General features: G+C 36.3%; 1 protein-coding gene across 2 annotated transcripts; it reads left to right on the forward strand.

The window, feature by feature from the left end:
- The first annotated feature begins 7,949 nt into the window (after positions 1-7,949).
- COMMD8 (COMM domain containing 8) lies at positions 7,950-20,829 on the forward strand. 2 transcript variants are annotated; one of them, XM_008017482.3, is made up of 5 exons: positions 7,950-8,080; positions 11,382-11,537; positions 14,945-15,091; positions 18,415-18,570; positions 19,958-20,829. In XM_008017482.3, exons 1-5 carry the CDS (start codon positions 8,015-8,017, stop codon positions 19,976-19,978), a joined length of 546 nt encoding a protein of 181 aa, XP_008015673.1. In that variant the 5' UTR covers positions 7,950-8,014; the 3' UTR covers positions 19,979-20,829. The 2 variants fall into 2 exon arrangements, with proteins under 2 accessions (XP_008015673.1, XP_008015672.1); XM_008017481.3 differs by having other exon boundaries at positions 7,953-8,080; positions 14,945-15,097.
- The last annotated feature ends 1,226 nt before the right edge of the window (positions 20,830-22,055 follow it).

Genomic DNA, 22,055 nt, shown 5'->3' on the forward strand with positions numbered 1-22,055 from the left:
CCACTACAAACAGGCATTAAGGATCATTTTGGGAGACATAGTGATGATTGCATTCCTATACAAATTTAGAAAACCTCGCTTGAGTAAACTTAGCCAACCTGTATTTTAAATGGGTAGATTTTATGGTATGTTAATTATAAAGCTATTTAAAAAGTACAAAAGTGTCACATATTTAAAGTTAAAAATCAATACTCAAAAATTCCCTGGGTTGACCAATGTGCTTCTTTGATTAAGAACCACTGGCTGAAATCCTAACAGCTTACGGATGTGGTGGTTCTAAATACAGGGCTTAAAAGGGGTAGCAATTGGGAGGCAGGAGGTTTTACACGCACAGAACCTTCACCGGAAAGATTAATTGAACACCTGGCATGCCATTAAAGAATGCCAGCCCCTGACGATATAGCATGTATTACATCTTAGGTCCAGAATTGCAGTTCATTAAGTGTTTCACTTTAACAGAGTGATTTCAGCTTTTAATGTATTGTTTTCTTTAATGCTACACTGAAATAAATGTTATGGGCTCCCTCTATTGCTCTTCTTAAATCAAAATATCTATTTATTTTAAAAATATCTTTAATGGAGATATTAAGTGGCTCAAGCTAGAAGATTATTTTTATCTACAAAAATATAATGAAATAAAGAGGTGTTAACAACATTCCTGGATTACATATAATGCCCTAAAAGAAAGACAAAGGCCTTCAGTTTATTAAGTCATTGACCAGAATGAAATGAGACACTTACCAAACTGATTTCTAAGAACCAGTTTTTATAGGCAACCAAATCTGTCTAGGTTTATACAGACAAGATTAAACTCATCACCTTGCAAATCTTTGCCAAATCGTCATTCATAACTTCTTTTAATGCAATAGAGCCAATGCCAGTGTAACATTCAAATATTTCCTATATGGTTATAAGATCGTAATTAAACTCCTTTGAACTTTAAGCCCCTTTCCTCTCAATAGTTTATGAACAGGAATAATTTTATGCAGATTGCCATGCAAATAACTAATTACATATATATTACAACACATCTAATTAAGGTGAACAAATTAGTCAACTTCAAGTCATAGGGTAACCTGAAAAGCAGGTTTGAACTGAAAAAATAAATGTGAAAAGAAGAAATACAGACCATTTCCTTTTATTAAAGGAATAATGAACTAACATCTTTTCTTTATTCCTATAACATTTTGTTGGAAATTGTAATTACTGAAGATACAGTTGTCAGTTCATAGGTAGTAAAAGTACACAACCCCAGAATTTGGGGAAAAACAAATGTTTTTCATCTGAAATTAACTAGTAAAACTCAACTCATAATGATAGAAACTAGTAATGCCTAGAGTAACCCTCTGGGACTGAAAGTTCTAGTATTTCCTGAATCTTGGTCAAGACTCCACATGAAGTAATTACAAAGGTATGGCATCTAGTAAAATGGAGAATCAAAGAAACACAGAATTTTTTTCTGCACAGTCAAGAGAAAAGGATGCTTTCTTCTTTATTTCACTGGAAACATCTGTGGAATGGAAGAGGGCCGTTAGGTCATGACAATTTAAAGAAAAAAATTAATTTAGGTCTATTCCATTTTCTTTCATTCAGTCTTACATTCACTGAGCCTCCTAATGATCTGTAATTTGGCTGACTAAAAGAACTTGTGGATCAAGATACAGCATCCTACAGAAAAACAATTCCTACTCTGTGACATTCTAGCTTATCAATCAGTCTCTTGAGAGTTTGGTTACAACGAGTCAGTCTCTTCTGAATGAAATGACAAGCTTAAGTTTGGGGAACCTAAAAAGCTGAAAAACTCTGAATTCGTATATTCCAGAGGCTTACCTAAACAGTTAGCTAGCCAAGTTCACCTCCTTGACTTCTCTCAGATATAACTGCTATAATTACAAATTTTAATCTAAGCTGATTGTGGCAATAAAATGAAAAGAGATAGATTGGATTACTAGGCTCTCAGATTTTCCTCTTAATATAAATCTGAATTGATACATTTTTGAGGCAGATGCAAGACATTAGTTGGATCCCAGTTTTATATTTTGCTAGTGGTAACTGCAAGCCATGAAGGATGATGGCTCCTCATGAAAATGTAAAAGACAATTGCTTACAATGTTTATATGAGGATTTCTTCTATGAGAAATTCTCTTTTATGTTTTAAAAGGCATGATTGTGGTAGAAACAACGATACATTTATTAAAATTCTTTTCTTTCTGCGCACACAGCTAAGTTATATTTCCAAAATTTCCTTACAATTGCATGCTGCCATGAAATTGGGTTCCAGGTGATGAAATGCAGGTAGGAATGATACACTAAATTATATCTATGTCTGGCACATAAAAACTCCCTCCGTAATCCTTCATATTCTACCTCTTTCATATGCAGCCAATTCCAGAATAAAGAGAATTCTGAGTCTTAGAGAATAGAAGAGCCACCTAAATGCCTACACCTGTATGCATCAGACTGTTAGGTAAGAGCGCGCGCGCACACACACACACACACACGAAAAAGAAGAAGATTATGTTAAACTTCTAAAATTTTGCAGTTTTATTAAACTAACCATTAAACTAACTAACCATCTGACTAATACAGATACTGGAATAAGGAGTGAGAGGCTACTGTAATATAAACTAAAATATGTGGTTGCTTAGTGATTACCAGCAGGCTAGAACTCTAGGGATTCATATTATGTAGTGCCTAAGACAACTCAACAACTGGGAAGGCTGATTCCATTCCAATGGAGGCTGCAACTGTAGAGAATGGGGTAAAAAACAGATTATCATCAGTGTAATTGGATGTTGTTGGTGATGTTTAGCAAGATACCGGAGGAAGGGGCTGAGTTCAGGTAAGACCTGGCTGGTTTGAAAGAAAAATTAAAGTGAATCATTAGAGTCAAAATTTATCATAGCTATCTTAAAATATATAAGATTTTAAAATAAAACTTGAGTGAAAAATGCAGAAAAATTAAAAGAAGAAAATCTAAATCATCTATAATCTCCCAAATGAAAGAAAACCATTGCTAAAATTTTGTATATTTCTGTGTTTAGGAAATTGCACACTACACATACACACACACACACACGCACACACACAGATACCCAGCACACCATGGATAACACAGAACAAATAGATTTGAAACATAACTCTTTTCCCAATAGTTATTGTGAGCAAGTTTATATTCTATTAAGTATTTTTATATAAAATCACTTTTTTGTGGCTTCATTTTATGTTATAATATCATTTATGAAGCCAATAACTTATTACTAGTTATTTGCTATTGTAAACAATGTATAAATGAATATTCTTGGAGCCAAATATTTTTTTCTCAGGTATTTTGGGAACTGGAATTTCTTTTCTTTTCTTTTTTTTTTTTTTTTTTGAGAGGGAGTTTCGCTCTTGTTGCCCAGGCTGGAGTGCAATGGTGCAATCTCAGCTCACCACAATCTCCGCCCCCTGGGTTCAAGGGATTCTCCTGCCTCAGCCTCCCAAGTAGCCGGGATACATGCATGTGCCACCACACCCAGCTAATTTTGTATTTTTGGTAGAGATGGGGTCTCTCCATGTTGGTCAGGCTGATGTCAAACTCCTGACCTCAGGTGATCCGCCCACCTCGGCCTCCCAAAGTGCTGGGATTACAGGCATGAGCCACTGCACCCGGCCTGGAACTGGAATTTCTAAGTCAAAGAGTATGTACATTTAGAAAACTTTATAAATGCAATCACAACCCTCTAGAAAAATTGCCAATGGCAATGTATAGGAATGTCTATTTTTAAAATTTACACTATTATTTTATAATTTTGTCTTTTAATTTTTACCATTGAGATCATAAGTATAACCTAAGACTACAGGCCTGTGAATGCAAATTAGGAGTTATTAACTATAATGCTTATATTAGTTGGGATCAGACTGAGGGATGTTGACATGAAGCCTGCCATTAAAAAGGCTTAAATAAGGGGGAAGTAGAGTAATATTTCACATAGATGTCCATATAGGTAGTCCTGAGTCAACAAGGCATCAGGCATGGGTTCAACAATGTCAGGTACCTTAATTCCATCCTGTTGCCTCTCTGTACTTGGCCCATGGCCTCACTGTCCAAAAACAGCATCATTTGAGTTCTAGGAAGCAAGATGGAAGCAGAAACAAAGAAGAAAAAGGCAAATGGTATATTTGGGTTCTCCCTAAATAAAAGGTACTGATAAGTGCTACATAGTACTTCTATTTTTGTCCTATTGACCAGCACTTGGATACCACCCACCCCAGATGAAAGGGAGGCTGGGATATGTACGTTATTTTACTTGAGCTTCAGGACAACTTTATTAAATAAGTGGTAGTTTTATCCATATATTTAGTAGAGAGAACTTAGGTATGAGAGTTTATTCAACCTGTCCAAGGTTATGTGGTTAGTAAGTGGTAGAGACATAACTGGAATCCAGGTCTGTCTGACTCTAGACCCTGTACACTTAATCACCACACCATTGCACATCAAAAAGTCTTTCACCAACAAAGAAGCTATAGACTATGGCTCTGTCTCTTGTTCAGGGCATAAAACCTCATGCTGGCTTGGATGACAGATGCTTTACTATATCTTTTAGTCTGCATTTCACTTCTACAAGCATCTCTTTCTCTTCCACAAGCATCCGATCCACCATCAACTTCTATAGGTCTTAGTTCCAAAATATATTTTGATTCTTTCTATTTGTATCTAGTTCCTGCTACCACCATCTATCATCTAAGCCCCTGGAATTCTACAGTCTGGGGGTGGAAATTAGGCCATATTAACTCTAATGTCTATATTAGTTAGAATAAGTCTGGAGTAGTCTCCAAATTGGTTCCCCATGTTTTGCTCTTGCGCTCTAAGATCTGTTTTGCATAGTATATTTTCCAGTTTACTGAAAAATAATTTGCATAGTATAACTATTTTCCAGTTTCCATAGTATAAGCATTTAAAAATGTAAACCACATTATGTCAATTAACTGGTCCAAATCCATGCCCACATCTCTGGTATTTTCTTTACCAAATCCATGCCCACATCTCTAGGATCTTCAAGGCCTGTCCAGTCACACAGGCCTTGGATCATCATACTGAATAAGGCAGGCTTTCTCTTACCTTAAGGCCTCTGCATTCTGCTCACAACTATTTTTCCCTAGATGTTGCCTTCATGTCTTTTCAGCCTTTATGCCTTAGTATAAATGCCATTTGTTAGCTAGGTGCTTTTTGACCAATCTAAGGTATATTTCCACCATCCCTTTCTATTACATTACTGTTTTATTTTCTTAAAGATACTTCTCAGTGTATTTCATCATCTTAGTTATCTATTTGTTCATTACCTAAGCACTTCTCCCCTGAAACCAGAAGGTAAATTATTGTCCACTGCTTGCATTCCCAGAGTCATTAGAGCATCTAATCAATGGTAGATGTTTAATCAACAATTGTTAAGGAATGAGTGAATGAATGAATATCCCAAGGCATGGCGCACAAAACTCTTGCCTCCTTCCACCTCAAAACAAAAACTCTCGAGGAAACTAACTTCAGAAAAAGAGTACCAAATTATTTCACAAATAGCAAGCTTGAATTCCAGTGTAAGCTCAGCAAGTGCACACATTGGGGTTTACCTGAGATCTTTGTATATCTCTCCCAACTGTAAGCACTGATCTGCATCACCTATACAGCACTATATAGTTGGCTAGTTGGGTTTTAGATGCAGATCACATCTCTAAGGCAGTGACAGTTCACCAGGAGGGTAACGTTCTGGAACCCACTAGACTTTCTGGAACCCACTAGACTTTGGCTAGATAACAGTAGAGCAAAGAAGGCCACATAGAAGGGAATGTAATATAATTTTCTAAGTGCCAGGCCAGACTTCATTTCAAGAACTTTACATATATCAACTTACAACAACCCTGTAAATCCTAAGCTGTCATTATAACCAATTATACAATTTACAGGATTGTTGTAAGGAATGAGAAATACAGAGAAGTGAAAATAGCTTGCCTATATTACATAGATAGTAATTTTCAGAGCCAGGGTTTGAACTTATGAAGTTTAGCTCCAGAGTTCATGCATTTAAAGATTACTATAGTACAAGTAAGATTTGGGAGATGGAGACCAGAATATACCTAGTACAGATGAAACTACACGAGACAGAAGTATGTTTTGAAAACCTCTTGGATTATACACATAACATCCTCTTACTAATCAAAGGGCAAATATTAAGCGCTATCTCTCTTGAAAGTTGTTAACTATTTTAGAGACCATATTTGTTACAGCCTAAATTTTGTCCCATCCAAATTCGAGAGAAAAGATCAAATTCTTCTTAGTACTCAGTCCTGCTTGAAAGATGAGTTAGGACCTAATTCTGTTTCCTCTGACTAAACCTTGGACCCTGCCCGGTGTGTCATTTTACATTATTTAGTCATCTGTTATGTGGCCTTAGGTAAGCCGTATCATCTCAGTTCCTCAGTAGGGATAGTCAAGCATGCAGACTGAGACCACCATTTCTGGCCTCAGACCAGTGATTTTGTAACTACTATCTATGTGACCTTACAAAATACATTATTTCAAATTTATTTCCTCATTTGTAATACCCACTGTACAAGACTGTAGTAGGAATTACTAAGATAAAAATATATGAAGTGTTTGACATATAGTAGATGCTTGCAAGTATTTTTCTCTCAATTATTATAATACATAAAATTTAATTTTTTTTCTCAAAATAGACCTTACCCATCATTAGATTTACAGAAAGACTCAGATGAAGTAGTTTTCCAGACTTCTCATTTTAACTATTACTTGGGGAGCTCCTATTCACAAAGTATCTTAAGACAATTACATTTCAGATAGGGGAATGAGTGTTGTGCATCTATCTGCATTAAGAACTAGAAAGTGGTAAATAAGTGAGGGACAGCTAAAATACCATGAAAATTCATGGGAGAAAGAAATTGACTTCACTTTTGAGACGTGAGGCACACAGAGAAAGGACGTATGAGGTAAACCTAGAATGCTGCTAATGAGTAGTTTTTCTCTGCATAGCCCATAGATTGAATACTTTCTCTTCTGCTTCACCATTTTGCACCACTTTTATTATTAAATTTATAAATTAGATTGTAATTCCTGTTTCTGGTCTACTAGTTATTATCCGCTATTGCAGGACATGCTCGTTTTACCGTTGAATTCTTCAGCACCTGATTAAAGTAACAGCAGTAATAAGAAATAACAGAAAGGATATTTGGACTTTGAGTTTAGTTCAACATTAATAGCATGGCTCTAGAGTCCGATTGATTCTGTTTAACTTCAGACTGGGCCTCTTACTTAGCTTAGGTCAGTGATTTCTAGGGCTGCCAGATAAAATGCAGGACACCCAGTTAAATTTGAATTTCAGATAGACAAATAATTTTCAGTATAAATATATCCAATACAATATTTAGGGGATACTTATAACAAAATATTATTGCTTATCTGAAATTTCACATTTAACTGGGCATTTGGTATTTTTATTTGCTAAATTCAACAACCCTAGTGACTTCTCTGATCATGTTTGCTTTCTGCAAATGGGGCTGGAAATCGTACTTTCTCCCTAGGATGATCTATGTACAGAACGTTGCTCATGGCAAAACGTTAATTTACTTTGCAAATCAGGATACTTTAGTAGAGACTTACGTTAAAACTCTGGGAGAATGACCATGCCCAGGCACCGAAAAAGATGGTTACATTTATTCGAAGGTTTTCTAAAGACTACAGAGAAAGTTCAACAGAACCCTGAACAAAGGTACAAACTGCGTTGAAAGATACGTAAATGTTCCTTTAAAGTAATAGCACAAGGGTATCTTAGCTACATCACTGCAAACTGAAGACTCCCTGGTTACGTGGAAAGCGGTAGTACGGACTCTGCGCAAGCGCACAGGGACTTCTTGGTTCCACGCCCCGCCTCTCCCCGCCGGAGACAGTCACGTGGGCGAACCGTAGCTTTAGACAAGCGCCAGCCTTGTCACGTGACCCAGGCCCCAGCTACGCGCAGGGATGGAGCCGGAAGAGGGGACGCTCTTGTGGCGGCTGCAGAAGCTGCCGGCCGAGCTGGGCCCGCAGGTGAGGGAGGGTACTGGGGGAAGCGGCGCGGGGCCTGGGCTTCGGGACGGCCCGGCGTGCGGATCAGGTCGGGTGCTACCCAGACGCCTTCGCAAGCTCCCTAGGAAAGGGAGGAGGAAGGGGCGTGATTTCGGGTGGTTGGTCCCCGCCTTCCCTGGGGAGCCTAGGTGGGCAGCTTGGGGCGCCACCCCCGGCCTAGAGGTGCAGCTCCAGGGCCTTTGCGCGCCGAAGCGCCCGCACCAGACGGGGCTTTGAAAGCTTATGGCGTCAAGTCGGTGTTTGCTGCTGCTTCGTATACGTTTTCTTCATTCATTCAACACATACCTCCCAAAGGCTCCCTACCTGCCAGGCAGCAGACACAGTACTAGGTGCTGGAATACTATGTGACCTAGACCGAAGCGAACCCTGCCCCGCCACCCTTGAGGGTAGTTGGAAGGAAGTGAAATAACTGGGCGAGTTACTTTTGTTAGGGTCGTCCCAAGAGGTGATGTACCCATTGACTTCCAGTCTATGAAAGAACCCGGCTTGTGAGAATCTGGAGAAAAGCAATCGCATTCGTTTGTTCAGCCAGTTTTTCATTGAAGTCTACTATACAGTGAGCGTCCCAATGGGATGAGGTAAAATGGTGAGTGAGACACACAGCCTGTCCCCTGGTGGAGCATCTTTTTTATAAGTCTCAATTTTGGTCTTCCTACTTCCTCTGTTCCGTTTACACTGGAGAAAGTGTGGGGGAGACAGAAAGGAACTTACCTCCTGTCAGGGTCAAGAAAAAAGAAAACATCCTAATTATTTTCTCTGTTTTTGCAAGTGATGAACCTGAAATGTCATCAGAAATTATGGCTAACTTGCCCAGGATTGCCCATCCAGAAAGTGGCAGAGCTGGAACTTATGCTCAGATCTATCGATTCTGAGGTTTTTATTGGCTTTTGGCTCTCCTTATCTTCATTCTACCCATTTAGATAAGGTGCATAACCTTTACTATCATATATGTTGATGACTCCTAAATCTCTAGGTTCAGCCAAAATTTTCTTAACTCTATGGTTCAAGAATCCCAGTTGAAAAACAAAACCCCCAAAACCCCAAACCAAAATCTCTTCCCTGAGTGTCAGGCGTCTGCCACAGGTACCTCAAATTCAGTATGCCCTTGCGTGAGCTCTTCTTTCCCTCTGGACCTACTCCTCCCGTAGCCTCATTTTTGGTTTGTGGCACCACCACTTTCACCCAGCCCCTCAACCTGACGTTCTAGGTTTCATCCATGGCCTCTCCTTTTCATATCTCTTCTACCTCTTTACTGCCTCCATTTTGAGTGTCCTCAACAATTTAAGCCCCTTAATCTTTAATTCCTTAACTGAAAATTGAGGCACCTGGGCTCACCCTCTCTCTTTTCTTACATCTTCCAACCTGTTAGCAAATATATGAAAAAATAATGCAAATGTGTGAATAGATTGCTTCCCGGTTGAGCACTAGGCTCTTTTGCTTTGTACACAGGCCCTTTTTGATTAGGCTCCACGCACCTCTCCAGCCTTGTCTCCTGTCACCCCCTAGGCACCCCCCAAAATAACTTGCTATTCCCTAAATCAAGCAGTGTGATTTTACACTTTGCCTCCTGTATATATGCCGTTGCTTGTATCTAGAAATGCACTTCTTCTCTCCTGTTTGCTTGGCCAACTACTCATCCTTTTAAGATGGACTTTTCCTTGCTTTTTCTCTGTGCTCCTTTGTACCTTGTATATACTTTTATTATATCCCTATCATTCTAAATTACATGTATTTGTATGTTTGCCTTTTTCGAATGGACTAAAACTCTGTTATGGTAGGGCCTTATTTATTCTCAGTTTCCTCATTTGTAAATTAGGAATAATAACAATGGTTACTTCAGAGTTGTAATGAGGATCAGTCCAGAGCATGGTACCTAGTTAGGGCTCCATAACAGTAGCTATTATAGTTTCTTTGCCATTAAATAAAGTCATTTCCATGACCTTATTTAGTAACTGGGATGAAGTGTGCATTACATATTTGTGAGTGAATAACAAACATATTCCGAAAAAGAGAATGCTTTTATTTTTCAGTTTGAGTTCTGGGTTTTGCTTTAGCATGGGGACAGTATAGGATAAGCTGTAGAGAATTTTGAATGAATTCAAAATTGAGTATGTTGATTTATGGTAAATAAAAGTTCAGTTTGTATAGTATATTAGCCACCATTTGGAAGCAGTTGCTTGTGTTCTGGCAAGTGTGGTGTTAGAGGGAAGGAGTTATTAGTTAAAATGGGGTGGAATATGATTATTTCCAAGTTATTTGGTTCAAATACTATTGTAAGATACAAATAACTTTGAGAAAGATAACCTTAGTATATGTTAAGTGCTTAGAATAGTACTGGCATTGTGTTATCTCAGTTAATAGATGTTGAAGGCATGAATTGGAGGAGGAGGAGTAGTGATAATAATAATAAGGATGGTAACGAGGGCTAGCAATGTCTGCATGTCTTTGTACATGCCTGGAAGATGCCAAGTGATTTCCGTGTATTCTTCTTCTATCCTTACAGCAAGATTAAGAGAAGAGATGATATCCTCATTTAACACTTGAGGAAACAGACTCGGAAGATTTAAATAAAACTTGAAAGTACTGCAACTGGGATTTGAACTGGATAGTTTTATTCCAAAATCCATAGTCTTAATCACTATGTTAAGTTATACATGTGTTAGGCTTTCCATTGCTGATAGTAAGATACTAATAGGATAGAAAGAAATGTAGAAAAAAGGAAAAAAGTACTGAAGACTTTCTGGGAATACATCTAAAGTAACTGCTGAGCTGGTGTGGTGGTGCTCGCCTGTAGTCCTAGCTACTTGGGAGGCTGAGATGGGAAAATTGCTTGAGTTCAGGAGTTGAAGGCCAGTCTGGGCAACATAGTGAGACCCTCAAAAGAAAAAAAAGTATGTTGTGAAAGTGGAGGCAAAGCAAAATGTAGCCTATAGGCCTACAGTAAGAGACTTTAATGTAAGTCCTATCCTTTTGTTTGGTCATTGCTATAAATATATCCTTTATACGTATCTTCCTTTTAGTTTTTTCATTATGTAATTTTTATAAAATTATTTTAGTTTCTGAAGGTCGGCATAATAATACAAAGTCTAGGATTTTTATGAGTTCTAATTTTTAATTAGAATAATCTTAAAAGTGGTTTATACATTTTAACTTAAGCTGGTCTTGCAGATAACATGAACATCTCCCAATGTTTGTTAAGAGGAAGATAAATTTGTTTTATCATTTTACTTACAAGTGCATTTATTTGTGTTTTTCTTGCTAGCTTCTTCACAAAATAATTGATGGCATTTGTGGTCGAGCTTATCCTGTGTACCAAGATTATCACACTGTTTGGGAATCAGAAGAATGGCTGCACGTTTTAGAAGATATTGCCAAATTTTTTAAAGCTGTAGTTGGTAAAAACTTATCTGATGAAGAGGTAACTTCTCTGCACATTTCTATAACTTACAATAAATAATGCTCAGGTTTCTTTCTGATTTTTTTTAGAGCAGTGTATAATATAAGGGCCATCATCATTAACAACAAATACCTTATAATTGTGAATGGAAAAATCTGTGGAAATCCTAGGTTTTTGCAGTTTTGTTTTTGGTTGTTTTTACTCTTTTAATTGTGAAACATTTAAAGCATACAGAAGAAAATAAGAAGTTATATAACTGATACCTACATTCGCATTACCAGTTAAACAGGTGTTAACATTTTGCAATGTGTGTGTTTCTTTCAGAAATAAAGCATTACAAAGGTTACCAAAATTCCCCTATCCCACACCTGGATATCCCACTTTCACCTAGAGATCACCACTCTTGAAGGTGGTGTTCATGTTTTGTATTATATATTGTATGTCTGTTTGAATCTTTGAGTATATTGAATTATTTGGGGTGTGTAAGTGTATAACTTGTAATAAAATGTAACATATGCCTGCACTTGTAAATTGTTTTAAATGCAGCATTGTGTTTTACATTGATAAACGTGGATGGAGTGTATTTTAAATCCTTGTATTTGATGATAGAAATTAAATAAGATTTATTTATCTCCCTACTAATAGTCATTGCTTCTTTCATTATTACAAGTAATGCTGCTATAAACATTCTTTACATGTCTTCTTGTTCACACTCACATCGGCTTTTCTGGGGTAGATATCTTGAAGTGAAATTGCATGGTCGTAGGATATCCTTCTTCCACTGAATTACTTTTGCATCTTTGTCAAAAATCATTTGACCTTGTGTAGGTTGCTCACTTTTCTGAAAATCAAGTTATTTATGTTTGTCATTGATTTGGATGATATTCTGGATATGAGCTCATTGTTAGAAATATGTATTTTAAATATTTTCTATTATGTGCTTGCCTTTTTACTCTCTTAATGGTGTCTTTTGGTGAAACAAGTTGTGAAATTTAACAAATCTACTTTGTCAATATTTCTTTTGCTGGCTAATACTATTAGTGTTTTGTTTCAGAAATATTTGTACTGAAGATGTGAAGATTCTTGGATGTGTTCTTGTAGAAGCTTGATTGTTTTAGTTCTCGCATTATGTCACTGATGCATTTTGAATTAATATTTATGTATGGAATGGAGGCCAAGTTCAAAATTTTCTACATGAATATCCAGTTGACCACTTACTGAAATGACCATCCTTGCCACACAATATTGCTGTGCTGCCTTTATTGTAAATCAAATGGCCATATATTTGTGCCTCTGTATCTTGACTCTTTAATGTATTCCACTAGTCTACTTGTGTGTATTTGCCAATGGTACACTGCTTTAATTACTGTAGAATTAAAGCTAAGTTAAATTATGTCTTGATATCTGGTAATAGAAGGCCTTCATTGTCATGCTTCTTCAGGAGTGCCTTGGCTATTATATTTTCAGATAACCCTCTAGAATCAACTTTTCAGTTTTAACCTACAAACCTGCTGGATTTTTGATGGAGATTGCACTGAATCACTAGATCATTTGTGGGGAGAATTGACAACAACATTTAGCTTTCCAAAGTTATGAACATGGGCTAGCCCTCTATTTATTTAGAGGGCTTTGGTTTCTCTCTCGTATTTTGTAGTTTTCAGTGTTGAGCTCTTGCAAATATTTTTTATTTCTGAGTAAATGATGTTTTTGATCTTTAATTTTTAGTAGCTTTTTGTTAGTATGTACAAACAGTTGATTTTTATATACCTTGTGTCCCACAGCCTTTCTAAATTTGTTTACTGTATCTAATTGTATATAGATTTTTGGGGGGGAGATTTTATATAATAATTTTCTTTTTCAACTTTAACATCTTTCATTTATTTTTCTTACCTTTGTGCATTGGCTAACACCAGCAGTCAGTGTTTCTTTTAAAAAAGCAGGCATAGTAGATATATGTCTATTCCTAACTTTAGGGAGAAAGTGTTTACTATTTCACCATTTAGTATGTTAGCTCTGTGATTTTATAGATGTCCATTGTCAGACTAAAGAAGCATCTTACAATTCTAACTTTGCTGAGAATTTTTACCATGAATGGATACTGAATTTTATCAAATGCTTTTCCCTGAATTTATTATTGTTTCTTCTTTATTTTGTTAATGTGATTTTTGAATGTTAAACTAAGGCTGCACTGCCAAAATAAACTCCACTTGATCATGATGTATTATCTTTTTTATATATCTCTTGATTTGGATTGCCAATATTTTGCTTAGGATTTTTATATCAATATTTGAGTGATATTGGCCTAGGTGTTTTTTTTTTTTTTTTTCTTTTCCTCTTGTCAAGGTGTCAAGTTTTATTCTGGCCTCATGGAATGAATTGGGAAGAATTTTTTTTCCTCTTCCTGTTGACAGGAAGAATAAGTGAGATTAATTTTATTTATTTATTTAGTGTTGTGCTACTCAATTTTCACACATTCGGAAATTTTTTGGTTACCTTTTCTCGTTAGTCACGACTTCATTACCCAGTAATAAAAATATAAACAGTATTATTTAAGTTCTTTGAGATCTGATGTGGTTTGCTAAATGGCTCAGAATATGGTACATTATGGTGAATGTTCCATATACATTTGAAAATAATGTGTACTCTACAGTTGTCAGGTGTAGTATTGTATGTATTGCTAAGGTTAGGTAGAATACATTTTTTCAATTCTTCTATATCCTCATTGATTTTTTTTGTTTCTTTGTGTCAGCTATTGAGAGTTGTATTAATACCTCTAATTGTGAATGTGGATTTATTCATTTCTTTTAGTGCTGCCAAGTTTTGAAGCTATGGTGTTAGGTACTCAGGGATTTATGATTGTTGTGTCTTTCTGTTGCATTGCCCTTTTACTGTCCTTCTGTATTTCTTGTAACACTTCTTGCCTTAAGGGCTACATTGTCTGATATTAATACAAGTTGAGTATCCTTTGTTTGAAATGCTTGGGACCAGAACTGTTTTGGATTTCGGATTTTTTTGACTTTGCAATATTTGCATTATACTCACCAGTGCAGCATCCCTGCTAAAAAAAATCTGAAATCTGAAATCTCAACTATTCAAATGAGCACTTCCTTTGAGCATCCTGTCAGTTCACAGAACTTTTTCCGTTTTGGGATTTGAGATACTCATCCTGCGTGGCTGTATCAGCTTTGGTGTTTTCCAGGTGTATTCATTTCCACGCTTCTGCTTCCATCAGTCCTTTTTCTTTACTCTCTATTTTGCAGAAATTCGTTAAAACCTATTTTCTGGTTACTCACTCTCATCTTAGTCTTTTTTATAGTTACAGAAGTATTTCTCTTTTACTGTTGCTTTAAAAGTGTGCAAAAGGAGAGTGGAATTGTGTTTTTACGTTTTAAACAGAAAGCCCCTTTTGTCTGTTTTTATTTTTATAGATATTTCAGCAGTTGAATCAGTTGAATTCATTTCATCAAGAAACTATCATGAAATGTGTGAAAAGTAGGAAAGATGAAATCAAACAGGCTCTGTCAAGAGAAATAGTTGCTATTTCCTCTGCACAGCTGCAGGATTTTGATTGGCAGGTAAAGGTAAGAGTCTATGAGTATGTGTATTTTTTATTTCATTTTCTGGATATAGATAAATATCTTTATAATATCATGTATCTAAAATTTGTTATTTTGGGAATGTATTATCCCAAAGAAATATCAAAGATAGTTTAAATTACACCTTACATTAACTTGGGCATAAGTACACTACAAACATCTAAGCCACGTGTAATAACATTACATTGATAATAAATTTAGTTAGATCTGTAAATCATTAAATGTCATAAGTGATGGGACAGCATATAGTCAACATATAGACACATACATACATATATATATATAAAATTTATTTTTTGAGAGAGAGTCGTGCTCTGTCATCTAGACTGGAGTGCAGTGGTGCAATCTCAGCTCGCTGCAACTTCTGCCTCCTGGGTTCAAGCAATTCTTCTGCCTCAGCCTCCTGAGTAGCTGGGTCTACAGGCACGTGCCACCACACCCAGCTAATTTTTATATCTTTGGTGGAGATTTGGGGTTTTGCCATTTGGCTAGGCTGGTCTCAAATCCTGGCCTGAAGTGAGTGATCTGCCTGCCTCGGCCCCCCAAAGTGCTGGTTTTACAGGCGTGAGCCATCCCACCTGGTCAACATATATTTTTGACCACAACTTTCTAGACTTCATAGCTTTCTTAAGACTGGTAAATGTGATTCTACCTCTAGGAGGAAAACCTGTAAGATACTATTAAAACATCAGTTTTTAATACATTTTGGAGAGTCACTATCAGTAGAGTTCATAAAGAACAATTTCAGACCCACTTTTTGTCGTTATAAGATACCTAGACCAGTAGATGAAGAGGAAACAAATAATTTTGTTTCTTGATTTTAGCATGACCCTGGATAAAGTGCCTTACGTTGTATACGTGGATTAAGTAAAGAAAAATGTGGGAAGATAATAGGTGGGTTCATAATCAGATAACTAAGCAAAGACAGATGAATGTATATTAGTTAAGAAGTCTCTGTGGCTCTGGTCTTGGCCCGGTCATTTTCAACATTTTTATGAATATTATGCTTATCATATCTGAAGGTGATATAAAACTAGAGCTCTAACACGTGTATAATGTGACACAAAATTTAAAATTATGTCACAGCTAATTACATCAGTGACCAAATGAATCAAATAGGCAACCTAAACAGAGGATTTTTAATTTAAATATTTAAATTTTATACATTTAGTTTCAATTTCAGATTTTATATTTTTATAAATATAAAAGATAAAGGAGGCCAGGTGCGGTGGCTCATGCCTGTAATCCCAGCACTTTGGGAGGCTAAGGCGGGTCGATCACTTGAGGCCAGGAGTTCGAGACTGGCCTGGCCAACATGGCAAAACTGCAACTCCACTGAAAAAATATGAGTATTAGCTGGGTGTTTTGGTGTGTGCTTGTAGTCCCAGCTACTTGGGAGGCTGAGGCACGAGAATTGCTTGAACCTAGGAGGTGGAACTTGCAGTGAACTAAGATTATCGTGCCACTTCACTCCAGCCTGAGTACCAGAGCGTGACTTTGTCTCAGAAAAAAATAATAAAGGATAAGAGAGAGATGTTAATGGTAGCATATATGAGAAATGTTTATTTTGGTTTATCAAAGTATAGCTTCATTCGTGTTGATTCAGGCCCATATTTTGTTGGTAGAAATGCAGTTCTTTTTTTTTTTTTTTTGAGATAAGAGTTTCACTCTTGTTGCCCAGGCTAGGGTGCAATGGCAGGATCTCAGCTAACTACAACCCTACCTCCCAGGTTCAAGCGATTCTCCTGCCCCAGCCTCCTGAGTAGCTGGGATTACAGGCATGTGCCACCACGCCTGGCTAATTTTGTATTTTTAATAGAGATGGGGTTTTGCCATGTTGGTCAGGCTGGTCGTGAACTCCCGACCTTAGGTGATCCGCCCACCTCAGCCTCCCAAAGTGCTGGGATTACAGGTATGAGCCACTGTGCCTGGCAGAATTGCAGTTCTTCAAGCAAGAGATAGTGCTAGTACTTTCTGTTTCCAATGATAACATCTTTTTAGTGTAATATCTGTTTAGTTTTGGCTGCCAAACTTAATAGATATTTAAGCAAATTGGACTCCAGCTAGCAAAGAATGACTAGGAACTTAAAATCATGGTGTGTGAAATTGCTTTGAAACACTGATACCATGTGCCTGGAAAAGATTAAACCTAGTAGAAACATGACACTTACCTTTAAAAGGCCAAACGTCATAGATGGGGGAATATATAAATGCTTTGTGGCTCCAGAAAGTAGGTGAAGGACTAAGGTATATTATTTGCAATAAGATAGGTTTCAATTCAACCTAGGGAAGAACTTTTTAACAAGTATGAATATCTGGAAATAATTGTAACCTCTTCTCGAGGTAGCACGTGCATCATCATTGGTGGTATTTAAGCATAGGGTGAAAAACTATTTATTGGAAATATTGAGGAGAATTATGCATAAGATAGTTAACCTGAAGCTGCTACTTCCAGATCTCAGATATTATAGGTCCTGTTTTTGGGTGAGAGAATGGAGGAGATATGTCAAGATTTGATTCTGTAGTGTATGTACTACAAGAGAGAGCCTTTGAGGTCATTAGGGAAGATGTCCCTTATCATTGCATAATTAATTTTTTTGCAAGTGGTAGCATTCTAAACAAAGATTCAGTTTTTGTGGATTTTTCTGGCTCAGATTCCAGGAAAATTGAGTTTCCCTATGCTGTCTGCCAAGGAAGCTACAGTGCTCGTTTCAAAAAGTACTAGTATTATAAATATTTGGTTCTTCCAATTCCCCTAGGATATATTCCAGAGAAATAAATTAAGAAGTGAGGTAAGTGTACGGAGTGTTTCTGTTGAGTGGCTCTAATTGAAGATGGTATCTTGATAACATATTTATCAATATTGTGATTGATAGATAGCTGACCATTAATTAAGCATCTTAAGTTCTGAGAGTTTACCAGTATTTTTGGTCTCACTTATCTTTGTACATGAGCTTTCATCTTCTTGTTGCCTTTAATCTTCTTTAAGAATTCTCTATGTTTCTTGTACATTAGACCCATTCATTACTTCTCAGACATGACTCTGATCTACATACCTGCTTCTGCCACAAGATTGCTGACTGGTTATCTTACTTTTCTACCCATTTCCTCTCCTTTATTCACTCTCCTTTCTCTCTCTATTCTTCAAATATGCTTTAGCATGGATTTAATTTCTTTCACTTTTCTCTATACTCAACAGCAAATAGTACTTTTAAAAAATGTACTGCTAACTAACCTCTGATGCATATTCAATATGGTTCTTTTTACTATTTATTAATTACTATTTTTCTGATTTTAAACAGCTTGCACTTTCCAGTGACAAGATTGCTGCATTACGAATGCCACTTTTAAGCCTGCATCTAGATGTAAAAGAAAATGGTGAAGTAAAACCATATTCTATTGAAATGAGTAGAGAGGAGCTGCAGAATCTAATACATTCCTTGGAAGCAGCAAATAAGGTATTTGCTATAATTTTGTCATATGATTTGAATGTTTAAGGCTTTTGGGTTTTTCTGAGTTGGAATCTTGCTGTGTCACCCAGGCTGGAAGGCAGTGGCGTGATCTCGGCTCACTGCAACCTCCGCCTCCTGAGTTCAAGCGATTCTCGTGCCTGAGCCTCCAGACTAGCTGGCATTACAGATGCCCACCACCACACCTGAGTGATTTTTGTATTTTTAGTAGAGATGGGGTTTCACCATGTTGGCCAGGCTGGTCTCAAACTCTTGACCTCAAGTGATCTACCTGCCTTGGCCTCCCAAAGTGCTGGGATTACAGGCAAGGGCCACTGCATCTGGCCAAACATTTTAAGTTTTGATTGATGCTCCTAGACTCATAGTTCACTTTTAGTGTTTTTTCTCCTGATGTTTTATGTTAAGCACAGAAAATACTTTGTTAGTATGTTCTGAGCTCTAGTTTTAGATATTGATTACAACTTGTAATGTTCAATTACTTAGTTTTGAACATAATAAGTAATTTTTGAAAGAATAATAGTGCTATTCTAACAGCTGAATTTCTTTTGCTTCAACGCTTATTAATGATAAAAATAAAATTTTTACCTTAGAATAATAAAATTAATTGATTCTGAAGAGTTTTTATGATTAAAAAAATTACGATCCTGAAGAAAAGGTGGCTTTATTAACTGGACTAATAATAGAAAATTGCTTTTATGATCCTCTATGGAAGACAAAATATGGCCTGTAGTTATTACGACAAAATCAGATTGAGGCAAGGCAGAACTAATGAATGTCGAAAAACTTCACATTTACAGTGGAGTAGCTAAATAACAGTAACTGCTCCTAATGTTTAATAAATGAGAAAAATAATATTTAAACAGTGGAAACTGTTGTGAGGAGGAGTAAAAATAATTATCTTTGTATACGTATGTTTCTTCGTTATTGCTCAGCGTTTTCTCTAGTGATCTCATCTCAGTGATTAAGTCTCAGTGATTCTTACAACCTCTACTGCCCCACTATTTAATCTTCTTGATCCTGCTTTTTAAAAACTCCCATAAACTTCAGCTTCTCTCCACACTCTGCATTTGCTCAAACATTGTAGTGCTTTGATCACCGGTCCACATGCCTATTAACCAAACGAGCAGCTCGGGCTTGGCTGGATGGCTGAGTGGGGCTACATGTGTGAAGGGTGCGTGTGGTAGAGCCCGATATAAATGGTAACAGATTCTGAACTGTAGATTCTGGCAGGCATATGTCGTCAGTTACTGTGTATTGTACTTCCTTGTTATGAGTTCTCCATGCTCTTTTTCAGGGACTTCAAAGCATTTAATATGGAATATATCAGCATCAGTCTTGTATAACCTGATATTTTCTCTTCAATTTGTGTTTTAAGGTGGTCCTGCAGTTGAAATAACTGGAAATGATGAATACCAGTGCTATCAGATTTTATTGCTCCAACATATATGGCAGAGTGAATACTGTGTGTTCAGAAACGCTGTGATGTCTTGACTGTTGCAACAGGCTGAGAAAGCAGCAATGTTGACATTATAAAGATAAAAATGTATCCACATTCCTTAACAGGAAATTACATGGTTGAGAGGAAATGCATAAAATGAAAGATGAAAAATCTATAGTAGCAGTTTATATTTTCATGATTGTTTTGCCTCATTTATTAAATACTTGAGAAATCTTTAGAGATACACAGTTTTATTGAAAGCTAAAAATAGGTTCTAAAGTAATGTAAAAATGTAAAGCACAAATATACTTGAATATTGCTTAAAGAATTATGTGAATAGCAACATATATTATGAGTATATAATTACTTTGTGATATTTTTTAAAAGTTTTTCAAAGAATGTATAAGCTGCATATATAACTCAGGAGATTCCATGTCTTTCTCATATTTCAGAGGAAAGATTATAAAATATAAAATTTCTTAGAGAACACCTCTTTGTCAGAGATAAACAAGAACAAATACTCTAAACTTATGTGAACAATTTTGAGTTTATGAATTCTAGAAACTAAAGAATACAGAAAAATGAAAATAACATTTTTACTTCTGCATTTCTATGTTTGGGAAACGTTGCTCTGATAAAAAATAGTTGCCATTGTGCAGTGTGTGTATTATTCAAATATGAGATAAGACTATGTATACGTCTACTTTTGTTAATAAACTCAATATTGAATACTTTTGAATGTTAAATTTATTGGAAAAACAAACCATTTGTAACCTCAGTTAACTTTAACAACAAGCATTCTGAGCAAATGAAAAGTGTCTTGTTTTATTTTTATATATTTATTTTAAATGACTCCAAATAACTCAGTAGTTATACGTAATTATACATAACTCAATAATATGTAATTAATAGGTGCTTGCTATTTGCAAGCCATATGGCTCATTAGAGCATCATACTGTTCTTTGAGGCATCCAGAGCAATTATTACTATTCTCATCATACAGGTGAGGATAGGCTTAGAGAGTTTTCTGAGTGTGGTCTAAACAGTGCTACTCAAAAATGTGTCTGCAGAGAAGTGCTTGTCTGTGAACTGTTTGTTACAGGTCAGTGATTCAATATGGAGCTTGGGCCAGAAAGTGTGTCAGTATACTGCTTTCTTCATCAAGAAATTTTGGTTTTAAAAAAATTATCAGCTGAAGGAAACTGTGCTTAGTGTGGTAGGTAATTTACCTTCTTGTGCAAGTTATTTGTTATTACGGGCCAGTGATGGTTTGTAGAACAGCACTTTGAATAGCACCCATCGTGAAGTCTCTTCTAAATTTCAACTTTCCATGCAGTATCTCCTTTAGAAGGAAAACATCTTGCTGTGTAGTTAGTCACTCTCTCACCACTTGGTAACACCCTATTAGCATATTCAGCAGCTTTATCGAAATTGCATCAGTATACTAAATAGTATACATATTAAAGTGTGCAATGTGATATTTTGACATACACATATTTACATCCATGAACGCATCACCACAAATTAGGATAATGAACATTTGAACACTCCCAAAGGTTTCCTCTTGGTCCTCTGTAGTCCCTGCCCCTTCCATTTCCCACAGGTAACCACTGATCTGCTTCCTGTCACTACAGATTGTTGCATTTTTGAAAGTTTAGTATAAAGGTATCATATAGTATGTACTGTCTTTTAAAAAAATATCTGGCTTCTTTCAGCATTATCTTGAGTTTCATTCATGTTGCATGTATCCGTAGCTCATTTCTTTTTATTGTTCAGAAGTATTATGTTGTAGAGTTCTGCCACAATTTATTCACCTATTAATGGATAGTTTGGTTGGTTCAAGTTTTATTCATTAGAATACGTAGAATGCTGTGAACTTTCTTGCATACATCTTTGAATGAACATATGCTTTTATTTTTTTTTGAGCGAGTACTTTAGAATGAAATGACTGGATGATATGGCAGGTTTATTTTTTCAAGATACTCCCAAACTTAAAAATTTTTTTTATTTGAATAATTTTTGAGGGTACAGGTGG

Source organism: Chlorocebus sabaeus, chromosome 27 (genome assembly GCF_047675955.1).
Source record: "Chlorocebus sabaeus isolate Y175 chromosome 27, mChlSab1.0.hap1, whole genome shotgun sequence".
NCBI classification, from domain to species: domain Eukaryota; kingdom Metazoa; phylum Chordata; class Mammalia; order Primates; family Cercopithecidae; genus Chlorocebus; species Chlorocebus sabaeus.